At 40.7% G+C, this 27,588-nt stretch overlaps 2 protein-coding genes across 3 annotated transcripts; one reads left to right on the top strand and one right to left on the bottom strand.

Moving 5' to 3' along the window:
* Nucleotides 1-177: 177 nt before the first annotated feature.
* On the top strand, nt 178-7,477 carry grxcr1a (glutaredoxin and cysteine rich domain containing 1 a). Its single transcript, XM_033633856.2, has 4 exons — nt 178-701; nt 3,822-4,061; nt 4,147-4,212; nt 7,130-7,477. Exons 1-4 carry the CDS (start codon nt 303-305, stop codon nt 7,307-7,309), a joined length of 885 nt encoding a protein of 294 aa, XP_033489747.1. The 5' UTR covers nt 178-302; the 3' UTR covers nt 7,310-7,477.
* A 5,608-nt stretch (nt 7,478-13,085) lies between these two features.
* On the bottom strand, nt 13,086-27,271 carry slc30a9 (solute carrier family 30 member 9). 2 transcript variants are annotated; one of them, XM_033633841.2, is made up of 19 exons: nt 27,132-27,271; nt 26,573-26,722; nt 26,255-26,452; nt 26,091-26,108; nt 25,949-25,996; nt 25,700-25,799; nt 25,327-25,419; nt 25,091-25,173; nt 23,476-23,534; nt 23,032-23,099; nt 21,472-21,630; nt 21,138-21,273; nt 20,932-20,971; nt 20,772-20,843; nt 19,130-19,237; nt 18,735-18,900; nt 17,070-17,199; nt 14,794-14,907; nt 13,086-14,648 (listed from the first exon to the last, which is right to left on the bottom strand). In XM_033633841.2, the coding sequence occupies exons 2-19, from the start codon at nt 26,679-26,681 to the stop codon at nt 14,604-14,606; spliced, it is 1,746 nt and encodes a 581-aa protein (XP_033489732.2). In that variant the 5' UTR covers nt 26,682-26,722; nt 27,132-27,271; the 3' UTR covers nt 13,086-14,603. The 2 variants fall into 2 exon arrangements, with proteins under 2 accessions (XP_033489732.2, XP_078025588.1); XM_078169462.1 differs by lacking the exon at nt 26,091-26,108.
* Nucleotides 27,272-27,588: the final 317 nt, after the last annotated feature.

Below are 27,588 nucleotides of genomic sequence, written 5' to 3' on the forward strand. Positions count from 1 at the left end.
TTGGTGAAAACTGTGTAAACTGTGATAAATAATTCAAAGACAACGATCACTTTACTTGAGATTAGCTTGCTAGGTTGCCATGGTAGAGATACATGTATTATTTACTGTCAGTGTGAGTCTGACTGTGAGGCAGCTTACAGGCTCTCAGTCGTTTTTAGATCTGTTCAAACAGCGAGGATTAAACAAGGTAGTAATCCATGGGGGACAAACTGGTGTGTCTGAGCTGCATGTCTACCTCTGAATGAGAGGCGAGGAGCTACGCTGCAGTGTTGTGGACCATGTAATGTGGCAGAGGGTTTGCAATGGAGGGGACAATGATGACGGCTGGACAGGAGAAGCCACAGAAGCGGGTGAGGTTCCGCGTGGCTTCGGGGAACAGCGGCCGCGTGCTGAAGGAGATGTTCAAGGATGAGGGGCCTTCAGACTCCCTGGATTCAGACTGCACCAGCAGCTCTGATGCAGAACGGGCCAGCACCCCTTCTACGAGTGGAGACGGACACCTGTATGGATTCCTGGGCTCCGAGCTGGACGACAGCGAGTGTGAGCCTGATGACCTGCTCATGTACGCAGGGGCCACCAAGGACTGGATGTTCACCACTAAGAGGGTCAACATCCTCAGTAAAAACGGGACAGTGAGAGGGGTCAAACACAAAGTCAGCGCAGGTCAGACGCTGTTTGAAAACCTTCCCAATTCCAGCAGTGTAAGTACATCTGACAGGGCCTGCTTTATTTTTCTTGTTTAATACAACCTATACATGACGCCACTTCCTATTAGTGTCGTCCACGTCCTCATGTCTACTTACAGGAAGTAGCTACATGCTGGTGTACAGCTGGGATAAAAGCTCACAATAGAGGACAAGGTCACAGAGCAATTAAAGATTAATGATGCATTTCGTTAAGTGTTTCAAGAGAAACTAATCAGGTTAATGAATTCTCGGCACTTTCTAGTATCCCTGCAGGAACAAGTGTTTGTTGTGCTGAGGTAACCCCTGTGCTGATGCAAAGGTGATGTAAAGGGTCATATTGGAGAAGCCATTTCTCTGCAAAGTGGTATTAGGTGAATGAACAGCGTCACTGTGGAGCAGATAAAGCGTCTCATCATGTTGATCTTTCCTTTAGGGGGAAGTTTAAATGCCTATCACCTGAGCTACATTTATGCTGGTGTGGTAAAGCAGTGCAGACATTACAACTCCATCTACTTTCACCTGCAATAGCATTCAATAAAACATTACATTTTAAAACATTTTAATGGACCACCTGCAGCATCTTTAGTAATTTACATTCATTTTGTCTCTGTACAGTTTCCAAACTCGTATACGTAATACGTAACTTGTTAAAGGGTTATAACATGCGGTACCACTTTCTAATAAGGCACCTTTAATAAATGGATTATAAGTGTTAACCTCCAAACACACAGCCACTCAGAGATGAGGCCGAGGAGGGGATTAGTTGCCATATTTGGGATGGCATTTAGTTGGATCCTCACTTCACCTTGACAACCTGTACATCATGTGAAAGTACACACCTCTCACAGGTGCTCAATTTCAACGCACTCACCAGAGAAAAATGTTTATACTGTACATTTCTTCAAACCATGTTATATTTGTTCATTATTTTGTAGCTGATATGTTGAAACTTTACATTTCTAACACTGTGTTGAAGGTGTGGTTAGGTAAAGGCACAAACCCACTTGGTTCTGGTGAGGAGAAGATCGCGTTTGGCTTAAAGCACCCACGTTTAGTGCCATAAAAGCTGCTGGAAAAGCACGGATGACTTAGTAGGAAACACTCAGGTTTGGTGGCTCAAACAGCGGTGGAAACACTGCACAGCCAATGTTATTAGTTTGAACAGTGGTTTGCAGCTTTACAGGTATCTTGCCTCAACAGGCTAACCACCATCCCCTCCACTTCCTGATAACAAAGTCAGCTCATGTACTATGTCACTTGAGAAACAGTGATATGCTATGTAAGAACTGTGCAAATGTAACATAGACATTGTTTGCAGAAACGTACAATGTAAACGTTTTCCTTTGGTGACTAGGCTGTAATTTATAACAGGACCTGTTTACTGAACATTTTTTAGTTAAGATTTGCACTGTTTGTGCTTAAAGGGACAGTTCATCCCAAAATCAAATATACGTATTGTCCCTTTTACCTGTAGGACTGTTTATCAATGTAAGTTGTTCTGGTGTGAGTTGCAGAGTGTTGGAGATATCAGCTCTAGAGAAGTCTGCCTTCTCTTAAATATAATGGAACTAGATGGCGCTCGGCTTGTGGCGCTCAAAGTGCCAAAAAAAACCAACAAAAAATGTGAAAAATCCAACAACAATGTCTCTTTCCAGAAAGTATGACCCAGTGACTTAAGATAATCCACAGACCTTGTTGTGAGCAGATTCATGTGGGAGCTATTTTCTTTCTACCATACTACACCTGCTAACTGTATCACCACGCAAGCATGCATCTGCTGCTGTTGAGTTTTTCAAATATATTTTTGTAGCACTTTGAGCACAAGTCAAGTGCCATCTAGATCCATTATATTTGAGATTAAGCAGACATCTCTTTTGCTCCAACACTCATCAATTCACACCAAAAGAATCTACATTAATAAATAGCTCTACACGTGAGAAGAAAGAAATGTGTATTTTTTATATTGGGGTGAGCTATCACTTTAAGTTTTTATTTCATTGGTATTTTGTCTAAGTTTGACTTTTGGATTGTAAACTTCAAAGTATTCCAGTTTATTTTGCTTTTTTTATTTTCAGCTTGTGAACATAAAAAGGGACTTATATCCATCAGTTATAAGCCAGTGAGAAGAGCAGCCTTTAGGTTGATTGGTTGATGTTTTGTGTTAAGGAAGTTACAAATGTTGTTAATGTGGATTTTTAAGCATTTAAGGAGCAGTGTGTAGGATTTAGTGGCATCTGGCACTGAAGACAGCAGATTGCAACCAGGGGAAATGTATCCCGGTTAGAATTCCTTCAGTGTTCATTGTTCAGAGGGTTTTTACTGGGAGCCTAATTATCCACAGGTGTCTGTTCATCTTCAAAACAAACAGACAGTTTGATAAAAAAAAAGAACAGTAGAAACACTGAATAATGTAATAATGTTTCACATTACAAATCAGTGTTTTTCCAACACGCGGCACAGATGGTCATGGACAAGCCACTAGACCTTTTTTCGCTGATAATTTAAGGTCCAAACGTTAAGGAGGTTTTAACCAGGAGGCAAATTATCTGCAGAGGTCTCTTCCTCTCCAGAACAAACAGAATCAGTGACGTAAACTTGTAAAACATTGAATGAAGCAGTTTAACATTAAAAAAAAGAAAAGTTTCGCAACAGTCTCGATGCGGAAGAGCTGCTAACTATGGTGAAAATACAAATTGCCGTATCTCGAGTCAGTGTTTGGTTTATCCATTCCGGGCTACTGCTGGAACATGGCCGTGCAACATGGTGGACTGTGTGGATGAGGACCTGCTCCCTTTGTAGATATACACATATAAGCGGCTTATTCTAAGGTAACAAAAACACAACCACTCTATCCCCCACAACATGACATACTGGATCTTTACAGCCATTAACCACAACTTATTAGAAACGTGGTTCCAAACATAAGAAACATTGCTATTAGAGAACAGTAAGAGTGAAAAAATTATATTGTCAGTATTGATAACATAACTAAGAGGCATTTGAGAGGCTGATATCTGAAGTACATATACTGAAATTTTACATCATTATCTTGCTGCGCAGAGGTTTAATCTCTGTATAGTTATTTGAACCTTCTGGATAAAAACAACTACACTAAGGACTTTCACTTCCTCTTAGATGGAGTTCTCTCTTGAATTTGGGCGGATAGTGATCTACACTACAAGCTTCCGTGTGGTGAGGACGACCTTCGAGCGCTGCGAGCTGGTCCGGAAGATCTTCCAGAACCACAGGGTGAAGTTTGTGGAGAAGAACATCGCTCTGGACAGCGAGTATGGGAAGGAGCTGGAGGAGCGCTGCAAACGTGTGGGAGAACCTCCATCATTACCCGTTGTGTTCATTGACGGACACTACCTTGGGGTCAGTTCTTTTTCTTCCTCCTGTCTTATATCTGACATCAATATTTTGGACGCTGAGGTAATTAAAAAGAGTTTTTGTTTTGCAGGGTGCTGAGAAAATTCTAGGCATGAATGAATCAGGAGAGCTTCAAGATCTTCTGACAAAAATCGAGGTTGGTTTTCAGTGTTAGCATTAGAAATCACACTCTGAATAATTGATGTTGGGCAAATAGCTGATTTCCTGTGAATCAGGTTGAGTCAGCCACTTGGTTTGACACATGATGTTTAATCATTCATGTGTTTCATGTTTAGCACATATCATATTAGGCATAAGGTAATTATAAAGTCATAATAAATAAACGCTTTGTGTTTGCCCAAAGTGACTGAGATGAACTGAGTGCTAACAGGAGCAGTCGTTTCCCCTCTCACCAGTCGTGTCATCAATAAAACATGAGCAAACTGCAATGTAAAAGATGCATGCACATCAATAAGTGACCATCAATAATGGAGGGCGTGCTATTGATTCTGCCTCCAACACATTTGTTCAAACACACCGACGCAGAGCACAACGCTTGGTGGTACAAACCGACATCGTGTAAACTATTTCTGTTTCTCACGGAGCTGCACAAACGCCTGTCACACACGCGCTGGCCTTTCCCCAGGCCTCGGTTGTAATTTGGACCCAACGAGAGTCTTCATGAGCGAATACAAAGCAGTGTTATGACATTTAAGTCATGCATTCCAGTCACTGCAGGCTATTAAAAAAAGTATGCAGCTCTGAAAGGTCATGCATACTCTAATCAGTCCAGAACTGGCCTGTAACATGGCTTTACTGTGTGTTTATAGCTGAAGCCCAAAAAAACTCAAATGTGGAACAGAAGTTATGATTAAAGGAATAATTTAATATTTTGGAAAATGCCCTTTCTTGCTGAGAGTCAGATGAAAGGATTGATACCTTAAAAAATAGCTGAATTAACTGTATTAATGTTGATTGATGTGGATTTTATGTAGATGAAACAGGCAGCAGCTTGTTGACACTTCTTTTTTTTTTTAAGTATTACCAATATTTAACCAGGAAGTCCTACTGAGATTGAAAATCTCTTTAACAAGAGAGACTTCTACTTGGAGTTACACCTCAGAGGATGCCGTGAACAGTTATTCTGACAAGGTTGCTTCTAATTACGGTCTAAATGAGTGGTTCCCATCTGGTCCAGCCATGGGGTCCAGATTTCTCCTCAGTCATTAGTTTAAGGTCCACACAGTTTAATACATTCAGCTTCATACCTGCATTTGGCCATGTCATCCAGCTAGTTTGCCGTCTCTGTTAAGCAGCTGCCTGTTAGCTGCCTACTTCAATGTAAAAGCTTTGTGCCAGAGGGTCACTGTATTTCAAAATAAAGTGTGTTTTTCTACAAATCTGACACATTATTGGGTCACTTGTGGTCCATTCAGAATGGACTTGCGACCCACTTTTAGACCACTAGTCTAAATTATATGAAATGAACATGGCATATGTGCCAGACTATTTATGAGTTTGGGCTAGTCTCCGTTTTAGCCCAGGAATAGTTTGGCACATTGCTCTATATAACCAAAATTTGAAATTTGTACAATTAGTTTTTGTATGAACTAAACAAATGAGATATAATGAGTGAGATTTGGATGTGCTGGTAGGGGGTTTATTCTACATTTGGTCAGAGCCAGGCTAGCTGTTTCCCCTGTATCCAGTCTTTATGCTATGCTATGCTATGCTAAGCTAAGCTAAGCTAAGCTAAGCTAACGTAGTAGTGAGCTGTATCGATCTTCTCATCTAACTTTTACAACAAAGACAAGAAGAGTACTTCCCAAAATGTTGAATTATTGCTTTAAAGTTTAAGGTTAGTAATTTGTACCAAATTCAACTCATCTAAAGGGACAGTTCACCTCAAAAATCAAAACCACATATTTTTCCTGTTACTTGTAGTACTATTTATCAATCTAGATTGTTTTGGTGTGAGTTGCTGAGTGTTTGAGATAGCAGCCGTGGAGATATCTGCCTTCTCTCCGACATAATGGATCTAGACCAGTAGTTCCCAACTGATGGGTCACGGTCCAAAAGTGGGTCGCAGGTTCATTCTGAATGGACCGCAAGTGACTCGCAAACATGTCAAGTTTATTTTTAACTTTATTTTTAAGTACAGTGAAGTTCAGCACAGAGCTTTCAATTCCAAGTGCTGTTTTATGTTGTAGAGAGAGTGACTAACAGACAGCTACATAAAAGAGACAGCAAACCAGCTCAACAACATGGCCAAACGCAAGTATAATGCTAAATGTATTAAACTGTGGGACCAATGACTACAGTGAAATCTGGACCCCATGACTGGACCAGTTGGGAATTACCAAACTAAATGTCACTTGTCCTGTGGTGTTCAAAGCGCCACAAAAAAACACTTGAAAAACTCAACAGCAATATCTCTTTCCAGAAATCACGACCCAGTTACTTTAGATTATTCGCAGACCTTGTCCTGAGCAGTTTCATGTAGTAACCATTTCCCATCTACCAAACTACACCTGCTAACCGCATCACTGCTCAGAAAGATGCATGCTTCTACTGCTTGCTCACCCAGCGCCTGAGCTAGCTAATGTTACAGCTCAGCCGAGGAGGACGGCATTAATGTTTACATTTCATGCTGTCACGAGCATAAGCCTTCTGTGTAGTGATGCAGTCACCGGATGTAGTTTGATAGACAGAAAATAGCTCCCACATGAAACTGCTCCCAACAAGGTCTGTGGATTATCTTGAGTAACCGAGGAGCTGGGAAAGAGACATCTGTTGAGGTTTTCAAATTAATTTTTTGGCGCTTTGAGCTCCACAAGCCGAGTGCCATCTAGTTCCATTATATTGGAGAGAAGGCAGACATCTCTACGGCTAATATCTTCAACAACTCACACCAAAATAATCGAGATTAATAAATAGCACTACACATAAGAGGACAACATATATACTCTGCATGTCAAAACAAGGAATGCAGGGGATGTAGCTTTTTTAGGTCTCAGTATTAAAAGTTGGACATCTTATCTGGACTGTAACTATTTATCTATCCCTGTATCCAGAGGGTGCAGCAGCCCCAGACGTGCCAGACCTGTGGGGGCTTCGCCTTCATCCCGTGTCCAATGTGCCATGGCAGCAAGATGTCCGTGTTTCGCAACTGCTTCACGGATTCTTTCAAAGCCCTCAAGTGCACTTCCTGCAACGAGAACGGCCTGCAGCCCTGCGTGAGCTGCAGCCACTGAGGATGTTAAGTGCCTGACCCAACATCCTTAACTTCCCTCTCTGGGACTTCATGCGGGACTTTCAACTGGACTGTAACACAGGCAGTGACATGAGACACAGCAGGACTCTTCCTCCATGGCCATTGTTAGTAAGGAGAAAAGGAATTTGTAATAAAATTGTGAATCTGTGGATCTGTTGGTGTCGTACATTTCTCTGTAGATCTTCAACTCTTTATGATCTGACACATAACAGCAGGTTCCTCCATTAGATTACTGCAAAAGTCACAGTGAGAGGTGTCTGTAAACACGTCTGTCCACCAAGGAGTCGTGAACTAGTTTCACCTCTGGTAAGCTTGTTATTTAATTAGCAAGGACGCTCCTTCATTAACAATGCTCTCATTACTAATCCCATATCAGACGGAGTTAAGGATAACAGAGACACACAGGGGAGAGAGGGAAAGGGAAAGGGCTCAATTTGCAGCCAGTAGAGGGCATGAAACTGGACCTGTGCTCACAGTGGAGCTCCTCACATCATTCAAACTTCATATAAAACTTTAAAAATGGAAGATTAGTTTTAGCTAGGTGTACCTAATAAACTGGCAACTGGGTGTTTATCAGAAAATATGGCAAACACACACTCAAAGTTCTAGTGTGTAAGATTTAGGAGCATCTTTTGGCAGGAATTGATTTCAATATTCATGACTATGTTTCAATTAGTGTATAAGCACCTGAAAATAAGAATCATTGTGTTTTCGTTATGTCAGAATGAGTTGTTTATGTCTTCATGTGGAGAGGACTCTCTTCCACAGAGTCCACCGTGGTGTTTCTACAGTAGCCCAGACTGGACAAACCATGTTCATGTTTTCACGTTGGTCACTGTAGTTCTCCTACAGCAGGGGTCAACAACCTTTACTATAAAAAAAGACACATTTTTGGCCAAAAACAATCTGTATGGAGCCGTAAAACATACTTGAACCTTATAATGACGATCTCAATGAGCCTATCAACATTACTAATGGCTCCAACTGAGCATTCATTGCTATCTTTTAACACAAGGTTGCTCCTCTTTACAACATTGGTGGTTAAAGCAAACAAATCTGCCCGCACACCACTTAATTGTCTGTTGTCCATTATTTTTTGGATTTGCCTAGCTAGGGAGACTCAAGAGGGGCCACCGGCATTGAGATTTGGCAAAATTTAGAGGAAAAGGTGCCAGGCCGGAGACATATGATGCTCATTTTAGCTGACGAAATGTTAAAACATCATTTTAATCTGTGTGTAGGCAACACATTTTTACAATCAGATAATGTAAAATGTATCTAGGCCTAAAACAAAGATGTATGGAATTTAAAATGTTAAAAAATAACTGCTATTTATTTTTGACAAACCCACAGGGAGCCGCTGTAGTGGAGATTAAGAGACACATCTGGCTCCAGAGCAGCAGGTTGCCTTCCCCTGTCCTACACGGTTGACACACACCATTAGATGCCCTTAAATCCTACACACTAGAACTTTTAATTTAAATAAATCAAGGAAATCAAACAACTTGAAACCATTTTAATAGTATATTGGATATTTCTGGTGCTACATTCACTAAAACAAATAGCTGATTGATTGACAAAAGCTGCTGTGAAACGGCGTCTACTTAGGGCAACAAAAATGTTAATCCTGGTTGCGTCAGTACAATGGACAACCGAGAAAAGACGACAGAGGAGATACCCACACACCGATACAACGGGGCTATCATCAGTGCTACCAGTGACAGTCAAGGACTGAAACATTTGCTTCTGTTTTGTATTCGCTTTTTATCATTTTTTGCACTTTGAGCACCTTTTTTTTTAAATAAATTGACATCTTTTTGTATTGATTTTAGCCTGGGAACCTATTTTGTGGCTGTCTAGCCCAATTATATTGGTGAGCGGGCGTCTCCTCTGCTGTCCTGTCTTAGAAAAAGCAACTATTTCGATAATTGATTAATCGTTTAAGTAATTTTTCAAGGATAAAGACCCTCTTTTAATCAAGAGGATTTACTGGTTTCCTTTGTCCAGCTGTGAGTTGGACAAAACAAAGATATTTGAAGAGGTCGCATTCGACTGCATGAATTTGTATCTGTGAGAAATTGTGATTTTTAAAAGTATTTTCTGAGTTTTTGTGACCAAACGATTAATCGATAAGGAAAATAATAGTTGCAGTCCTGGTCTACATGTATACAGAACAATGACCTATCCAGCCTCAGTTTGTGGCTCTCATGATTGTAAGTTGGGTTAAATCTTTCATTACTCAATCAATCAATCAAACACCAGAGGCGGGATAAAAACTAAATAAAGAAACAGAAGAATATGCCAGCTAAAAAAAACAGATTAATATAAATAAATAAATAAATAAATACACAATAATCATACATACAAAATTAAAAAATAAATAAATAAATAACAACACATCATGGCAGAAAAGGGCACAAATTGGTGCATTAAAATTAACCAAAATGCAAGAAATTAGTTTTTTGATGCTTATCCTAGCAAACCCTCCAAACCTACGCCCTTGTTTCCAATGACTTCTCCATAGATGAAAGAGTTCTAGTAAAATGGGGTTGCTCAGCCCTGTGACTTGAATGTAATTGTAATACATGAGATGCACAAACGAGTTAATCCAGAAGGCAGCACACAATGCAATGTGACTAATTGGTTCAATAATGCATTGGCTGCAGAGGGATTTAGCTTTGCATTGAATAATTCAGCCCAGAGAGAACTTAATGTGCCCCAATTTTTCCTTTAACCTTAAAAACCAAAGCAATGCATTTCAGTATTTGACGACATCAGCATGAAAAGACAAGTCACTCCGCTGCCAGCGGTCCTCTCATGCGATCCTCGCCGTTTAGTGTTTTTTTAACGGATGATGTCATTCTTTGGCTGCCATCCAAAGGGTCAGAGAAACGCAGCGCCCGTGCAGCTCAGCTCTCTATGCTGTCATAGCCCTGTACAATGCTGCTTGAACATGATTAGACAAGGCAGCACTGTAAAGAGGCTAAAAGCGTAGAGCAGTGTGGTGATGGTGGTGATCATCCGCCATGAAGACCTTTCCTGCCATCACACACTACCTGGATTGTTCTAGATGCTCCTGCACCTGTGATTGAAACAGCAAATCGATTATTTAGAGGAAGAAAAAAACAGCAAAAACAAAAGGTTGATGGGTTTTGTGCATGGGTAATGGGAGGTGATTGCATCGCAGAACAAAATCTCGTTTCTTTAATTCAATTCCGCACCGAAGAGTAATGGGGTTTGGGATTTGGTAACCGCAGGCTTGTGGTGATGGAGGGGAGGTTGCATGAAAATCAGAGACCCCAACTGTGCGGGTTTACTGCGCCCCCATCTGTGGGCTGCTGGAGACGAAAATATTGGAGAGAGGGGGGAAATGCATCGAATATTATGACAAAACAGCTTCATTTTAATTAAATGCGCTCGTAAAATAAAGCAATAAATGGTGGTGAAAGTGACGGTGTGATGTGCAGGAGGCTGCGGAAGGATTCAAGATGTGTTTGGTGATCTCCAGACGTGCACAGGCGCGTCTCGACGCATGTTTCCTGTATAATAATGGAGCCAAATCAGCCACAGGATCTGCTGCTATTTTTTTTTTTAATCAACGTGCACAAGCGACCCTTTGCTTCTCTGCGGAGGGGAGACATGAAAGGACACAAGATGGGCAGCGGCACTGGCACAACTGACTTGGGAATGGTATGACGAGACATGACACTGATATGCGCGCAACACCCAAAAATGTTAAGACAACATTTAATGGTCTAAAAACCTGCAGTGGAGTTTGTCCGCATTGTCTCCGCTCTCCGGGGCTCGGCGAAAAAATTATTTCAGTCGAGTAGTCTAGCGTGGGTCCAGCCGCGGTGCTGTGCGTAATGTTTTGAACGGTCGGTCAATGCGCAGACTGGTTGGAAATGACTGTTTTTATTGACGTCAGCGTACAGGCTAGTGCCCCCCCCCTCCCCCCTCCCCTCTCATCCCTACAACTGCACCATCTAATGGACTTGGGTTTACATTCCAGTCAACCATCTGAGCTTTAAACAGGAAACAGGCCCCCCAAATCCAAAATGCAAGGATTGAAAATGTACCTTTGTTTTGTAACAGATGCTTCAGAAGGTCTTCAGTGCACCAAAAGATCATTCATTGGTGTTTATAATCCGGGTCCTTGAAGATCCCCAAACATCTCGAGAAGTTGGCATTAATGTTCTCCATAATATTAATCACATACAGGGCCGGACCTAACACTGTCAGCGCCCTGGGCAAGCATTCCCGGGCACCCCCACCTACCCTCCCACAAAAAAATAAATAAATAAAAATAATAATAATAGTAATTCAATAAAATAAATACTATAAAACTGAAATACAGACAGGAACAAGAGCTTGAGAGTCCACCTAAGGTAACAGCATTAATAAACATTAAAAGAATACAATATGTGCAAATTTAGGCTTTTTTCTGTCTCCTTTTCATACTGCATGCCAGATCTATGTATACTCCATTCCACCATATTCATCGATGACCTAGCATGTTCTGACTGTGATCAGTTGCTCCAGGATTTCTCAGGCATTCTTTGGGGTTGTTGCGATCTGAAATGTCGGATTTCACCGCAGTTTTTCTAAAATGAAAACTGCAGAAATAGTTGTCCTGGGTCCAGAGCCCATTATTTTGAGCATTCAGTGTTCCCCACAGAATTAGAATCTATAGCCCTTATAACACAGAGATCGCACTACAGGGCTGCTAAGAAGTCTCTTCTTCATGCTGCCTTTGCATTTTTACACAGAACTAAACAATGACAGCATCATGTCGCTCTAGTGGGTGATTTAAGACAGCAGGCTGGCATTGCACAAGCAAAACAGGTGTGATGGGTGTGCGCATAACACAATACCGTTGACCTCCGGTGTGACATGTAATGAAAGCCTTAGTAGTGCTTTACAAACAATAATGTTGGTATAACATAACAATCATTTACCATCCCTATTATATGGCAGCTAATCTCGCCCTATGCTCAGAGGGTTAGGACCTGGTTGTTTTCCAAATTTGTGGACATATTTGTATGCTGTTCTACTTCTTTGAGTTAGCTGCTGACTGCTAGCAGCTGCTTTTTAAGTTTCCCTTATAACACATCGTCAAAACGTCACACCCCTTCTGCCCATGATCCCGTACCGCCAACTGTCCTTTTTATACAAATGATGTTTCTGTTATTGCTTCAAGTGCCTGCTCAAAAGCAACCCTGCATTCTGCAACTGTACCTGTTATACAGAATGGCGAGGTGACGTAAAAGTGTGACATTCCCAACTTGAAGAGGCAGTGTAAAAGGGGCTTAATTGTGCTGGTAGGAGGAGGGGGGTGGTGGCTGACAGCTGACAATCAGCCGTCGCTGCTGTTCAAAGCAGCGCTAAAGGACCGTCCCTGTGAGCCACTCCCCTCCTACCATCTCGGCCCTGTTAGCACGAGCTAACACTGCAGCAGTGGCTACATCCAACACCAAGCTGTTAAGTGGTCACAACAGTCTCACACAAACACCGAAACAGTTCAAATCTGCCGTCCCAGGTACCCCTACTACTGACCAACTTTTTTTAAATCATACTTTTGGATAATTTTCCCCTTATGTTTAATTTTTCTGAATAAAAAAACTCTAAAAATTGGAAGGTGGGGTTGGCATACCCCTCTCTGGATGGCACCCTAGGCCATCGCCTATTTCACAGACGGGATCCTCTATTGCTCACATACGACACATGAAGCAGTCTTGAAATGAAATTCGACCACATGACAGAAAAGGAAAGCAAAAATAATTTAATAAATTATTTCAAATTTATTCCAACTCCTTCAGCAACGGCAACATCATTACAACCAACGGGAAAATTTTACACTATTAACACCTTCAAAAAAATATATATGCACCCTCACAGCAGAGATGAAATGCCTCGGGCCCACCTCCTGAAGCAGAGTGAGGCAGGTGTGTCCGGTGCTGCTGCTGCTGCTGCTGCTGCTGTGACTGACTGAAGTAAGAAGCAGAATGAAAAGCCAAAAAGCACAGTCGCTGTATGTTTCACACAGATTATTCAGCAGAAACACCAAAGTAGGAGATTATGCACTTGATTATTTGATACATGTACTGTACAGGGTGACGTCCCGGATGATTAAAGGAAAAAACAAAAAACAAAACAAAAAAAAAACCACAACTTTTAGAGATGGGGCTGGTCCGTTCGTTTGGTACTTTTTGTCGCCATGGACTGCTTATTTACAGTAGGGAAGCTGCAACCCTTCAGTACTTCATCTTTGGATCAGTACAATCAGTCACCTGCTGATCAGCTGCCAAACCTAACGAGACCAAGTTACTAAATTTGGAGAGCATCAAAGTTTGGAGTGTGAAGCTGGTCAAGAGAGAAATGAAAGAGAGGGATGCTGCTACCTATAATGTCATTTGGGATTTGTAAAGATCAACATGTCTGATAAATTCTTAGACTTTCAACTTGTCCTTTAACACCCTGTTTTCTAGTATTCATGATTTGCATAAGCTCAAGTTCTACTGTTTTTAACCTTAGTTCACTCTTCAACTCTAACATACAATGCAGCGAAATGTCTCAATAATACGTTTTAATTTGTATTTCTTCCTCTGTAATAGCATTAAAATCTATATATCACAAACCGTCTTCATTTGAGAACCTGCAGCAGGATCGCACCATCGTCAGTTCCTCAGTTTTTACATTAAAAGAAAAAAAAAAAACATCTAATATCGTCTAGAAGTTAAATAAATTTAGGTTGAATATGTACCTCTCAGGTTTCCTTCGTCCTAATGAAGGACACACTATCACTGTGGTTCAAGGATTACATTAAAGTCTAGTAAATGGTACTGGTCCATTTCTGTTTGTTTCTGAACCGAATCCAAACACATTCATACAGGAATGTGAGCTCAAGCAAACGACCAGAAGACTAAACTGGACTATAGATGTGTATGAACTGCAACAGAGACTTACATTTCTCTTAAAACTTAAGGAGACTAATGACAGTTCTTAGTCTTCAGCAGGAAACGCTGGATCTCCGGCAGGTTGGATTCACGGCTAACTGGAGTTCAAGCAACGCAAAGAAAGCACGATAAATGCCCAGACCTCCAGCATGGTTGTGGACTATTCTACAGTAAGACTTGATGAGTTGTGCAGAGACGGAGGTTTGTTTTGTGGAGGTCGGGGTTGGAGGCAGAAAGCGGAGGCGGGCTTGGCCCTCCTTTTATCATTTCCTCTTCTTGGTACAGCAGGATGTTCCCTCAGCAGAGACCCGCTGGGTATTATAGTATCTCCAGGTCTACGTGACGAACCTCTGGGTTTCGTTGCTGCGGAGGAACAAAAAGGGTTATGTACAAATCTGTCTTTGCTGTGCAGAGAAATTCCAATGATAACTATAACAACAGCACCCTGATATAATAAAAAGTGAGTGTTTTGTACACAACAACTTGGACAAGTTTAATATTTCAGTACCTTGAGCTCTTTCTCCAAGCGGTCCACCTCGGCCCCCAGGGTGTCGATGATGTTCTCCCCGTGTTTCAGCATGAAGTTCTCCAGCTCTTCGGGGGTCTTCACCTGCTGAATGTCCTGCAGAGACAAAAGCAAATATTTTGATCAGGTTTTTTCCTTGTGTCTTTTTTGTCTATGTGTATGTCTGTCCTTATAGTCTCACGTACATTCTTGACTATGTTGTCTATCTATGAAAGAGCATATGTATGACTGATAGTCCACTTAAAGGAGTACTTTACCCCACAAATGACCATTTGTCTATCAATTACTCACCCCGTGTTAGATTGAATTTGTGAAGAAAACTTTGTTATTCTTGCATGCATTTAAAGTGGACAAAGAATCCAAAAATGGAAAAAATTCTTGATGAATTGAAGTCATAGGGGTCCACATTTAACAGCAAAGCTATATCAAAACATCTATTTACAAACTCTTACACAACTCATGCAGTATAATCCAATAATCCAATTTATCCAATCTAATGCTCAGTACTTCCCAAACACATGCCTTTTCGTTAAAACCTTAATATTTAAAACTGAACTCAAAGTGAAATTTGTCTATGCTCTCTTTAAAGTCAGACTTTGTGCAAAACCAGTATTTTTTCCCTCACTGAACATTGGAGCTGCTGGTCTACCGCTACCTCGATCGGTAGTTTGTGTTATCGTATGACTTTGGTGAAGTAGAACTAACCCTTTAAAACATCAAAGTCACACAATAAAATAATAAACGCACTGATTGAGGAAATTACTGTTTTTGTCAGTGGAATTCGGCTTTGAAGAAAACAGATAACTTTCACTTTCACTTGGGTCACCTGCTGAAAAGAGTTGTCTGTTTGGGAAATACTGAGCATACGACTGGATAAATGAGACTGGGATTATACTGCACCAGTTGCCTGAGAGCTTGTGAACGGATATGGTGATGAACATGGGCCCCGTTAACACGGATTCATCAAGAATTTTCTCAGTTTTTGGATTCTTCGTTCACCGCGGAGGCATGCGAGTAAAGAAAGTTTTCTTCACAAATTCAACATAACACGGGGTGAGTAACTGATATACACATGCTCATTTGGGGGGTAAAGAGTTACAAATGATTTCATGAAAAGTCAAGGTCAGGCTTGTCCAGATTCCTGTTGCAAAAAGTTTATAATTTTTGGTCACTCGGACTGAACTGAAGCTCAATCCTCATCTGCAGAGGGTCATTTATAATTCATTTGTATAATGATTATATTGTATATTATAACTATAAATGTTACATAAATACACTTCAACCTAAACAGTACTTCTTCCAATGTTAGATTAATGCACCAGGGACTTTTTTTTAAACTAAAATGTCCTGACAGCCAATCAATTTCTGTTATTAAAAGTCACTTTGTTATCTGCAGTGTAAGGGGGTTGTAAAAAGTTGTAAAAGTGTAACTGTAAATGTATTGTCACACAAGTATACTGTCAGATATTAATACATACTTTCAACATATTGTACCACAGTAGCCAGAACTATAACTATAATATTATTACTTTCATTAATGTTGTTGTAAGCTACTGTCATTACCTGCATCTCTCTCTCTCTCTCTCTCTCTCTCTCTCTCTCTCTCTCTCTCTCTCTGTCTCATTGTGTCATATGGATTACTGTTAATTTATTATGCTGATCTGTTCTGTACGACATCTATTGCACGTCTGTCCGTCCTGGAAGAGGGATCCCTCCTCAGTTGCTCTTCCTGAGGTTTCTACCGGTTTTTTTTCCCCGTTAAAGGGGTTTTTTTTGGGGAGTTTTTCCTTATCCGCTGTGAGGGTCTTAAGGACAGAGGGATGTCGTATGCTGTAAAGCCCTGTGAGGCAAATTGTGATTTGTGATATTGGGCTTTATAAATAAAATTGAATTGAATTGAATTGAATTGAATTAATATGCAGCAGCGCTTTCTGCCAACAAGAGGAACATAAAAATTTATAGTCTGTAAAACGACATTTTGTTCTTTATTTTATGACTCATTACTGCGATGATGGCATAAAAAAGAAAAATAAAAACCCGTAATTATCCCCTAATGACTGAAAAATCTTTGTTTTGAATGGATTTGTGATTTGTTCAATGTTTCCTTGAAAACAAACAATGAGACTGATTCATAATACGGTTCAAAAGACATGTTTATAGCCTACCACACATCACGGTTATAAAAAGTAGACATCAAAATTTAAAGTTGCAATATTAAAGAAAAAGGATTCTGTTTTAAAGTGAAAAAACAAACTTACATTGAGGATTTGGTCAATGTCTTGTTTTTCCAGATAAGACCGTGTCACCACTCGACCATCAAAGTCAACTTCAGCCTTGAAGCGCACTTTACTCAGTCCCAAATCAGTGGCCTTCACATCGTGGATGGCTCTGCTCATAATGAAACAAAGCATGTCAGGAGTTCTGCAGGTTTGGCAGGTACAAGCAACTATCACAGAGAACAAAACATCGCTACTGTGGATTCCTGCTACAACATGATCAGGGTTGGGCATCGACAACCGGTTCCAAAATTCAGATCCTTAAGGCATCATTAAGAAATTTAAATCTCAATTCTGCTGGCAGTGGTTAGCATTGTTGCCTCACAGTAAAGGGGTTCCTGGTTCGAACCCAGGATGGGGGAGCCCTTCTGTGAGGAGTCTGCATGTTCTCCCTGTGTCAGTGTGGGTTCTCCAGGTACTCCAGCTTCCTCCCACAGTCCAAAGACATGCAGGCTAATTGGTGACTCTAAATTGTCCGTAGGTGTGAATGTGAGTGTGAATGGTTGTCTGTCTCTATGTGTCAGCCCTGTGATAGTCTGGTGACCTGTCCAGGGTGAACCCCGCCTCTTGCCCAGTGACAGCTGGGATGGGCTGAATTTGTTTAGTGTATACACTATGGGAAGAGAGCACACGAGTCTGATTATGCTGTGTAGCATGGACTGCAGGTTTACGTCTCTGCTCTTACATCTCTCTCACCTTCTCTCTGTTAGTGCAGCCTTTGTTTCTGTCTCCCTCAACCACACACCAGCAGCACAGGCAATTCCTTAAAGCAACTACACTGCTCTTATAACACCAGTCACATGTTTTTCACTAAGACACAATGAATGTTTTATGTGTTTTAGCTCATATGTTGTTTATATTGACCACCATTTTATCTATGAAATAAACAAGCCTGCCTGTGTCTGTCTTTGCACGGTGAGCTGTACTCATGTTCCCGTGACTCTGAGTAGAGACAGATACAGAAAGAGAGCAAAGCGAAGTCTTGGAGAGTACAGCGGACGTAGTAATGTTGCTTGTGATCAGTGTCTGGAAAATTGCCCCATCACTGGCCTGATTGGGCAACTGGCTGACTGTCAGCCTCTCCCGGACAGGGCCATGATCTTTTTGGAGACCAATAACAAGGACAACAAATGCGAATATGTGAATGAAATAACGTCAGTGAGCATCATATTATGTGTGTTTTTAATCTGGTGGAAGGATCCAATTTTTCAGTCAAAGTTGAAATGTCAAAGATATAATGGGTTATAGTGTTGTTTGCAGTGCTGCAAGGCTGTCACTGTCGTCATTCCTTCTTTTTCCTTCAATGTTTAACCTCTTACAGCGAGGTGTGTTACTCGCATGTTCCTGCTGTGACAGAGGTATTAAACTGGATCAGATGCTCTGTGTACAGCTGGCCCTAAAGACCGTCGCATGTGAAGACCAGTAAATACCACCTGGTCTATTTTAAGCCTGAATGTTGTCCATCAACATCAGCAGACCTGTAACGTCGAGTTAGACCATGTGGACCAGCTCGCTTGGTGGTTTGTGGGTTGTAAATAAGGATTACTACCATGATGAGAACCATAAATTATTTTACAGCCGTGGAGGTGTGTGTGTGGTGTGTGTGTGTGTGTGCGTGCACCAGATTGTGCCTGTTCATTTGCTGACCTTACTGCGGGGTCGTTCTCCAGGAACTCGGTAAGCTTCTGTACACGTTCAGCCTGTATGGAGCGACCCAGCAGAGCCTCTGTGTTAGTGTAGATGAGGAAGGCTGAGACTGTGCCCAGCAACGTACCCACGCCCAGAGAGCCCAAACTGTCATAGTATGGGTTACCTGGGACGACACAGACGGAGAGGGACAGAGGGAAAGAAAATGAAATAAAGAGCAGAACTTAAGAAATCTAAATCACTGCCATTAACAGACCAAAGTACAGAAACACAAGAGAAAGATTATCCTGATTGTTTTATCAATGGAAGAATAATAAATCATAGTACAGGTAGAGCAGATAACATAAACCAAAGCAATAAAATGTGAACTCAATAACTGCATGACTCTTATTTACCTGTGAGTGAGGTGAGCCCCATGCAGCCAGCAGCCATGATGACTCCTAACACTGCTGCAGCGTCCTCCAGCAGCACCACATTAGTACTGGGGTCTCGACTCTGCATTACTGCACGTATTAAAAAAAACAAAAGACCATGTTTACAGCTCAGTTTTCAAGCTATGTGTATCCACATTACACCAATTTCTAAGATAAGCCTTTGTTGATCCCCACAGGAGAAAGTCAGCTCTTACAGCAGCACACAGACAGAAATAAGCAGAGACAGAGAAGTAAAAATATGAATAAATAAAATACGAGACATATACAGCTAGTACATGAACAGAAGGAAAATTTAATTGACTTGGCCAGACTTTCTGTGCTTGAGCTGTCCTGACAAACCCTACAGCCTCAGTCAGAAATAACGGGTGTCATGACGGTGGTTATCAACGGGGTTGAGCCGCATGAAACAAGTATCTGGTACAGATAATGTACTTTTTCTGAGTACGAGCATCATACGAGAAAAATGTGTCATTATCTGTACTGGTGATAAAGGAAAATCATCATTTTGGTAGCTGTGAGTCATCTGTTACTTTTGTGAAAAAAAAAAAAAAAATATCTGAAGCTCAATTCTGAGGCTGTTCTAAAAAAAAAAACTTAGTTAGTTCATCACTGAGTAGTTATAGTTAATAAATGTTGCATCTTCTGATTAAATTTCAGGCTTAAAATATCAATGTCTGATTAGGCCCAACCCACTTTAGATTTAAACTCCACGCACTTCTGGCATAAACTTTGCCCATTCAGAGTACAGATACAGGTCATTTAGCTGTCAACTGTCTTTGTTAACCCAGGCTTTCTTCAGGAAATTATCACAGTAAAAAGCAACACTGTTGTTTGGAGTAAAAAGCTCTTTTTAGTGATAGAGATTTCAAGCCTAAACCAGGAACAAACACTGGTCTGGACCAGGTTAACCATTAAGCTTAAGTTACCATGGCAATGTAGCCAGGTTAAAAAAGACAGACCTTTGTAAGATGTAAGACTCTGGCTTTAGACTCAACATATCACTAATCAGCCCTCAGGTCCGCTCAGATTGAACAAACCTTAAACCATCCTCCTCTGTATATAATATATGTATATATATTGTCTGTTACTAGTGCACGGACTGAGCTGGGAAAGAAAGCGTTTATGCGCTCTGCCTCTCACTTGGAAAAATATTCAAAAAGAGTTGAAACTACATGAATACGTCTCTCAGCCTGACTTCACAGCTGTCATGAGTACAAGGACATATGATGTATGATTGGTTCTTATCATTGTCATCGCAGGTGTTCTAATATTTCTGCATGTTACTATATATCTTTCATGTTTTTTTAATTGTGTTGTTGTTTGGTTGTAACTTGTCGTATGCTGCTGTCAGGCCAGGTCTCCCTTGTAAAAGAGATTGTTGCTCTCAACAGGACTTACCTGGTTAAATATGGATAAAATAAAATAAATAAAAACAGTGTTGTATGGAATTTTAACTAATTAAATTCATTCAGAATTCATTCCCCTCCCTTATATCTTATATCAGCTTATATCAGCTTCATGTCGCCTGCATCTTTAGGTAGATGAGAGCTAAATAAACTGCAGGGCATCATCAGTAAAACATAAGTATTTCGGTTGTACATACCATATTCATAAAAAGACAGTCCATTCATTTGGGCGCTCCTCTTTATCTCATTGATGGCTACTAGTAACGTGGCTGAGAGAAGAAAACAGAAGATGTTTCAGTTCAAACTGCATTTGTCAACACGTCATCAATTATCTATAACTTTCTTCGTATTACCGACCTCCTTCAGACACCAGAGAGCCCGCCAAAATACAGTACGCCTGGAACACAGAAATGTGTTGGATCACTATCATGTTCTATATAAGCAACTGTTATTACAGACAAGGGTCAAAAATAGTCACTCAAACCAGTGAAAAGCAGCCCATCCATAAACAAAATTGTGCAGGTTCTGCACTCAAAAAGTCTGCTTTAAAAACAGTCACTCACCCATAATAAAGATTCAATGGGCTCTGGGTGCAGCAATCCCATGATGCCATGGTACCAAGAGAGGCCTGCTCCCATCATAAAAATGCCCACCCCACTGATGAGGGAGGCAATATAGCGCATGTTGGAGAAGCCGTACCTGGAAAAGATGTATGGTCTCTATTATGGTGTCATTTAAACAGAGCCAGGACCAGGACTTTGTAAAGGACACACACACATGTAGCCTCGGATTAATGGTTCCTTCTGCGAACTTCTAAATCCATAAACTGTAGACTTTGACCTACATCATCTCATTAACTTCTTTTATTCATTAAGTATAGTGAAGTGTGGTGCTTACGGGTGCCCGGGATCAGGGTTGCGGACAGACTGGCTGATTCCCAAGGCGAGCAGAGCCTGGTTGCAGGTGTCAGCCAGAGAGTGGATGGCCTCTGAGAACATGCTAGCTGATCCAGTGTAGACCCAAGCCAGGAGCTTGAAGAAGAAGTTCAGCCCATTGCTGAGGACACAGAAAAACAAGTATAAGGAAAAACAAAACATAAAAGGAAAAATTAATTTTATCTGTTATTTTATTATCATTAAATCATTATATATTTGTATCCCTCTTATTGTTTTTTTTTGTTTTTAATTTATTTTATCTATTTTTTATTCTTGTTTTATAACTATTTATTTTTTATTATTTTTATGATTATTGTCATACCTATTAAATCTATTTTATTGTTTTTTATTGTCTTTTTTAATTGTTTTGTCTTAATTATCTCTTTATTTAGTTTTTAGTCTAGTTTAACTTTTTTTTATCATAGCTTTTAAAACTATTTCATTGTATTTTTATTGTCATTTTCAATTCTTGTTTTGTCTTTTTAATCTATTAAGTTTTTAGTCTAGTTTTTATAACAATTTTATTATTATGACTTTTAAATCTATTTTATTGCATTTTTCTTATCATTATTTTTATTTTTTTATCATTTTGATCTGTTTCATCTTATTTTTATTTTACTTAGTTTTACTACAATTGCTGCTGTTACAGCTTTTAAATCAATATTGTAACAGTTTCATTTATTGTCTTGAGTACTTTGGTTTCATGTTGTTAAACTGTTGCCTTGTCAGTCATCTGTGAAGCACTTTGAACTGAACCTGTACAAAATGTGCTATACAAATTCAGTTTGACTGATTGATTTATTGAAGTAGAGGAAGCACTCAAAGGGCAATAAAATAATGCATCATCTAAAACATAATTTCATGGTTAACAGCAGTTCTGACTGAGGTGGTCTCACACTGATCAGGTAGCTTGTACTGGACATAAAAACATAGTTAGGTACCTGATAATGTGGCTGTTAAATGTAGACAAATAAATCTGGCTGAAGGTTTGTATCATGTTTATTACAAAGCGTTTCAGCCTTCCTGTTTGGATGCTCCTAAATCACACAATTGACACCCAGACTGGACCTCTCCTCTAATTGAGTCCTGTGAGTCCTTGTGCATACCAAGTGAATGAAGCTGCCGTTCATGTGACTGCACATGTTCTCTAACACAATCATCCTAATCCAATAGAGATCTCATGTGAGACAAGTTCCCATCCGTACCCCATCAAATTTTCACATCTTTTAGATCTTTACTTCAGTGAGCGTCAAAACTTTGAAGTGCAGGGTTGGTTTTTTTTTAGAATAAAAGATCTCAACTGAAAGTAGGTCTACTGTACACATGCAGTCACTATTTTTGCTCAGTTTCCCAAATGTTACACTCTGATATTCCTCTGACACACTGTACGCAGTGACCCTGCTGAGAGCACCCTCGTGGCTCCTCTCTAATCCTGAACATCCTGCTGTGTGTGTTACAGTTCAGTAAAGTACAGACAGACTTCACAGTAGTTGAAAACAAGGGTGAGAGTGTTAAAACTTACATGCAGATAGCGACCATGACCACCTTCCCCGGCCCTTGTAGGAAAGTTGTCCTCTTGCCTGATCGAGGCTTTAAGGAACAAAAAAAGTGAAATTTAACAACTGGCCTTACGTCATGGTCAGGAATTTCCACCTCTCAATTTAAACAGTTGATGTTATCTAATGAAAGATACTGTGGGAACACTCTGGAAAAACAGGCCAGCAAAGTATAGAGTAAACCATGACATACCAGAGAAGGGTAGAACGGTACAGTATGGTTATTAAAATAACAGTAAAGAGGGGGAAGTGCATGAATGATGACAGATAATGACACTGACATACAGATGCAGTGACCTCTGGAGCAGAGTCACACAAACACACCGCTAATGTCCACATTACTTTATTGTCTTCACATTTAAATGTGGAGATTTTATCCTGTTTTTAAACAAAATGGTAAAAGAGCTCACCTTCGTGTTTCCCCAAAAGTCTTTGTATTCCTTCAACAACTGCTGATTCCGAAAAATATCTGGATGTCAGCAAACAAGAGATACAAATGAATACGTCAACAGTTCAGGCGATTATTTTTATTTATTATTAATGTTTTTGTTAACAAAATCTCAGAAAACAGTCTTTTTTGCTCCAGAAATTGACAAAACTTCTATGCCAATTAATTTTCTGTTCAGTTGCTTATCTATTAATTGACTAATCATTGCAACTCTACAAATAGTCACAACATTTCTACTGCAGTCAAAATGGGTCTTGAGCTCAGTTCTAACCATTAAAAGGAATAGTTAGATATTTTGGAGAACATTCTTACTTGCTTTCTGGCAAAGCATGAGACTGTTAAATATGAAGCTACAGCCAGCATAGCCGAGCCTGGCTCTGTCTAAAGGTAACAAAATCTGCCTACCAGCACATTCATGGCTCAGTAAATACTCAGGCTGGGTATCGCTTAAAAAATTACAATAACAGAACCAATATTCGGACAGTTAAAGTGATACAAATACCAACAGAGTCCTTCATTTGATATCCATGATATGAATGGAGTGGGGTGTAGTGTAACAGCCATACTTTCAAATGTTCGGTAGCATCTCAGCACCTCGCTGCACTGCCACCTCTGTCAATACACCGTGCTCAACTTCACCAAAGACTGTATGGGTTGTCTCTGCTTCAGCGAGAGCGGGAGCATCGCTTTTGGGACAGTTGTGAGAGTCTGCCGGTTGTACACCCAGCGACAAAGCTAACTGTTAGTATCACACAGTTAACGTTAGCTAACAGTTATATTGGGTTTGTTGGGACCTTTTAACGGCTCGGTCCTGGATGTTAACTGCTGCTGCTGTGATATCCCGTGCTAACAGGGCAGATGTTAAACTGATAAGTTGCCAGGAGGAGAGCAGCTTCTAGCCCAGAGACCTGATCAACAGAAAGTCTGCTGATCCAACGGGGAATCGGGACTGCCTGGGATCAGACCTCCGAAGCAAAATGGATTGAATGTAGGTATTGTTTGACAGGTGACGTTTCAATACTACTTGGTACTTGGTTATTTCAGTCGATACCTTAAAGGTATCACGTACTGAGCCAGCCCAGCCCATATTATTACCATGTTACATCTCATTTGTTAAATCCGTGCAAAATCCAAAGTGTAAAAACGACAATCGTCCATCTTACGGATGGTTATGTGTCAAACTATATCTTGGCTGTGAGCAGTGTATTCTTGGAGTATCCACTGGTTGCCTGGCAACTGCTCAAAGCCAAGAAATAGTCCAGCACATAATCTCCCAAAAACATTAAAAAATAATTACTATTTTTATTACACTTGGGTTTTGCGTAGGAGATATTACATTTACTCGTGAACTCAGGTTAGCTGTTTCCTCATTTCCAGTCTTTGTGCTGAGCTAAGCTTACCTGCTGTAGCTTCAAATCTAACAGCCTATTATAAAAATGGTATTGATCTTCTCATTAAACTCCCTGCCAGAAAGTAAACAGGCACATTTCCCAAATATTTTCTGCTTTAAGATAATTTCTTAGGTATCATTGCATTTTCACAGAGGCACATCTAGCCAGGGAAAAATAAAAACCTACTCTCTTGGTACTCTCTCTCCACCTCTTTCCTTAGATTTCTCTCTCGGGCCAGCGCTTCATGGCTCCCCCATACCTCCAGTGCTCTGAAGTCACACAGAGAAATAAATGAATAAACAAAAGATAGAGAACATATCAATGAAAAATGGTGGTTTGAGCAATAATTTGTTGGAGGACATATAGCATTTATATTTTTGCTATCTTTTGATGTGTAAAGGAAAAAAGGATGAAGAACTAACTTGGCCTCCACATCTGACCGCAAAAAGACAGTGAACGCCTCTGTGTCGTCGTGAGGGCTGCGTCTTCTGATCTTTCGAAGCTGTTCCAGATCACTGCGAACACATGAGGGGAAGAAAAAAGATTGAGGAAATCCTGAGTTAGACAATGTTAGGCCATCTTAAATCAGCTAATCAAAACAGCGTGTTTACTTATTAACTCAAAGGAATTTGTGCTGGGGTCTGCCAGCATCTCAGCTCGCACTGAACATTGTTACACTGAACATATGACCATTCAATACTGTTCAATTCAGCTTTGCCATGGTGACTTACAGTTCAGTGTTGTTTTATCAAATAATTTCAACATGACATAGTTATGTCTGTGAACAGGAGTTACCTTGGTTTCAGGCAGAATTCATTCATGGCTCTGACTGCTGTGATAAAGTTGTTCTTTGTGTACTTGGCTCCATATTCCCTTTTTTTTAGGACTGCCCGAACTGCGTGTGACATCAGATGGAAATTATGATACACAGTTTTGATCTGCTTTTATTAGTCATCATTCTTGCGTAGGCCACCAAATCACACCCACATTCTTAAGATACCAAAAATAAAAGGTAAATCAAGAGTAAGGCAGCAAGTTCATTACCTTTCACTTGAATTGTCTCCGCTTTCGTCAGCCCCTGAGGTGTTGAATCTATGGGAGCAAACATTTAAATGTAATCAAAGACGTGAACTGAAGAGAAATTCTTCTGGGGGCTTTTACATTTTCCTCAACACTATAAACTTACCAGTAGCATTTTCTGGTGCTTATGTTGACAGAGCATGCAATAAGACATCAGTTACAGAAGGGGAATATAAGCAAACATTAGTGACACAATGGAACGCCACACAAAATGTCAGGAGAAGACGGACACCACCATCTGCAATATTCTGAAACATTAAAGTTAGTCACCTGGTGATGCTGCCGTAGCTTTAGCAGCAGCAGACAGGACCTTCTCTGCTGATGGAGCATCACCTGGTGCTGATTTTGGGGGGCCATCTTTACTGTCGCCAGAGGTAGAGTAGTAGTGCACCTTGCTAAGTCCTAAAGAAGCAACACGGCAGTCTGGGAGGCTGAACCAAAAGTTGTGTATGCCTCCACTTTGCCAACCTGTGCAACAAAATGCATGGCATCAGTTTGTTTTGCAGGTTGTACTGAGCTATAGTCGAAGAGCAAGCAGAGCAGTAAGAATCACAGAGTGTAACAGCTGTAACGTCACTTCTTCCTCACCATAGCACAACTGGGTGAACCTCGGGGACCGTTGTGACAGGGGGGCCCTGTGTTGCAAGGAGATCCTGCAGATGACATGCCATGGTCTGTGGGCCAGGCTGGGGAACATCCTCGCTGTGACGGGGATCGGGACTGGAGTGCAGGAACTTGCTGTGCGGAGTCACACACACAGCTCCGTCAGTGTTATGTTAGCTTGACAACTTAACCCAATTCAGACAGATTAACGCCGAGACATCGCCTCTAAACATCTGACAGTGTCACCTTAGCGCGTCTAGAGACAAACTCAAACGTGTAACACAGCTGTCACCGGTGTCTAACTGACATGCCCGTCATTGATAACCAGTTGGCTAGGCAAATATTGCGTTTGCCGGCCGGCTAACGCCAAACCCGGCGGCGACGGAGCCACAAACTCGGCTAACCTAGCTAACTAGCACTACGAGCTAACATCGTTAGCCGCTAAGTAACAAGTGCTGTGTAACATTTTATTTACCCAAAAACAACCGCAGCTGAGCAGCGACAACATTTAGACGAGGTTAGTTTGTTTAAAAAGAGCCATTACCTTTCTATTGTGAGGTTTGTTCCGCATAATCTGTTTCCATTTTGAGAATCTATGGTCCAACTGATGGTAACGCCACTATGGACGTAAGGTAACTGCTACAAACACACACTGGTGACCTGTGACACTACAGTGACGTTGACGTTCTCGCGAGAGTGCGGGCAGTGCCAGTGTTACGTCAACGATATCGCGATATTCTGTAAACCGCTGTGCAAACAAGGTCATTTACGTGTAATAGTCCCTGTCATCTTCATGCAGCTGTTTATATTAAACTATATCAGTTCAGAGGAAAGGTTAAAGGTGTATTTGATGTAAAGAAATCTTTAAGTAGTTATTGTTAAATTACCCAGTGATGGAAGATCGTTTAGTTAGGCAAAACAGGCAATTCACAAACCCTTCTACAAGACTTGCATGATAAATCTTACTGTAGTAGAGTACAGACAGGGGCATTGCAATTATG

This window comes from Epinephelus lanceolatus, chromosome 7, assembly GCF_041903045.1.
Source record: "Epinephelus lanceolatus isolate andai-2023 chromosome 7, ASM4190304v1, whole genome shotgun sequence".
NCBI lineage: Eukaryota > Metazoa > Chordata > Actinopteri > Perciformes > Serranidae > Epinephelus > Epinephelus lanceolatus.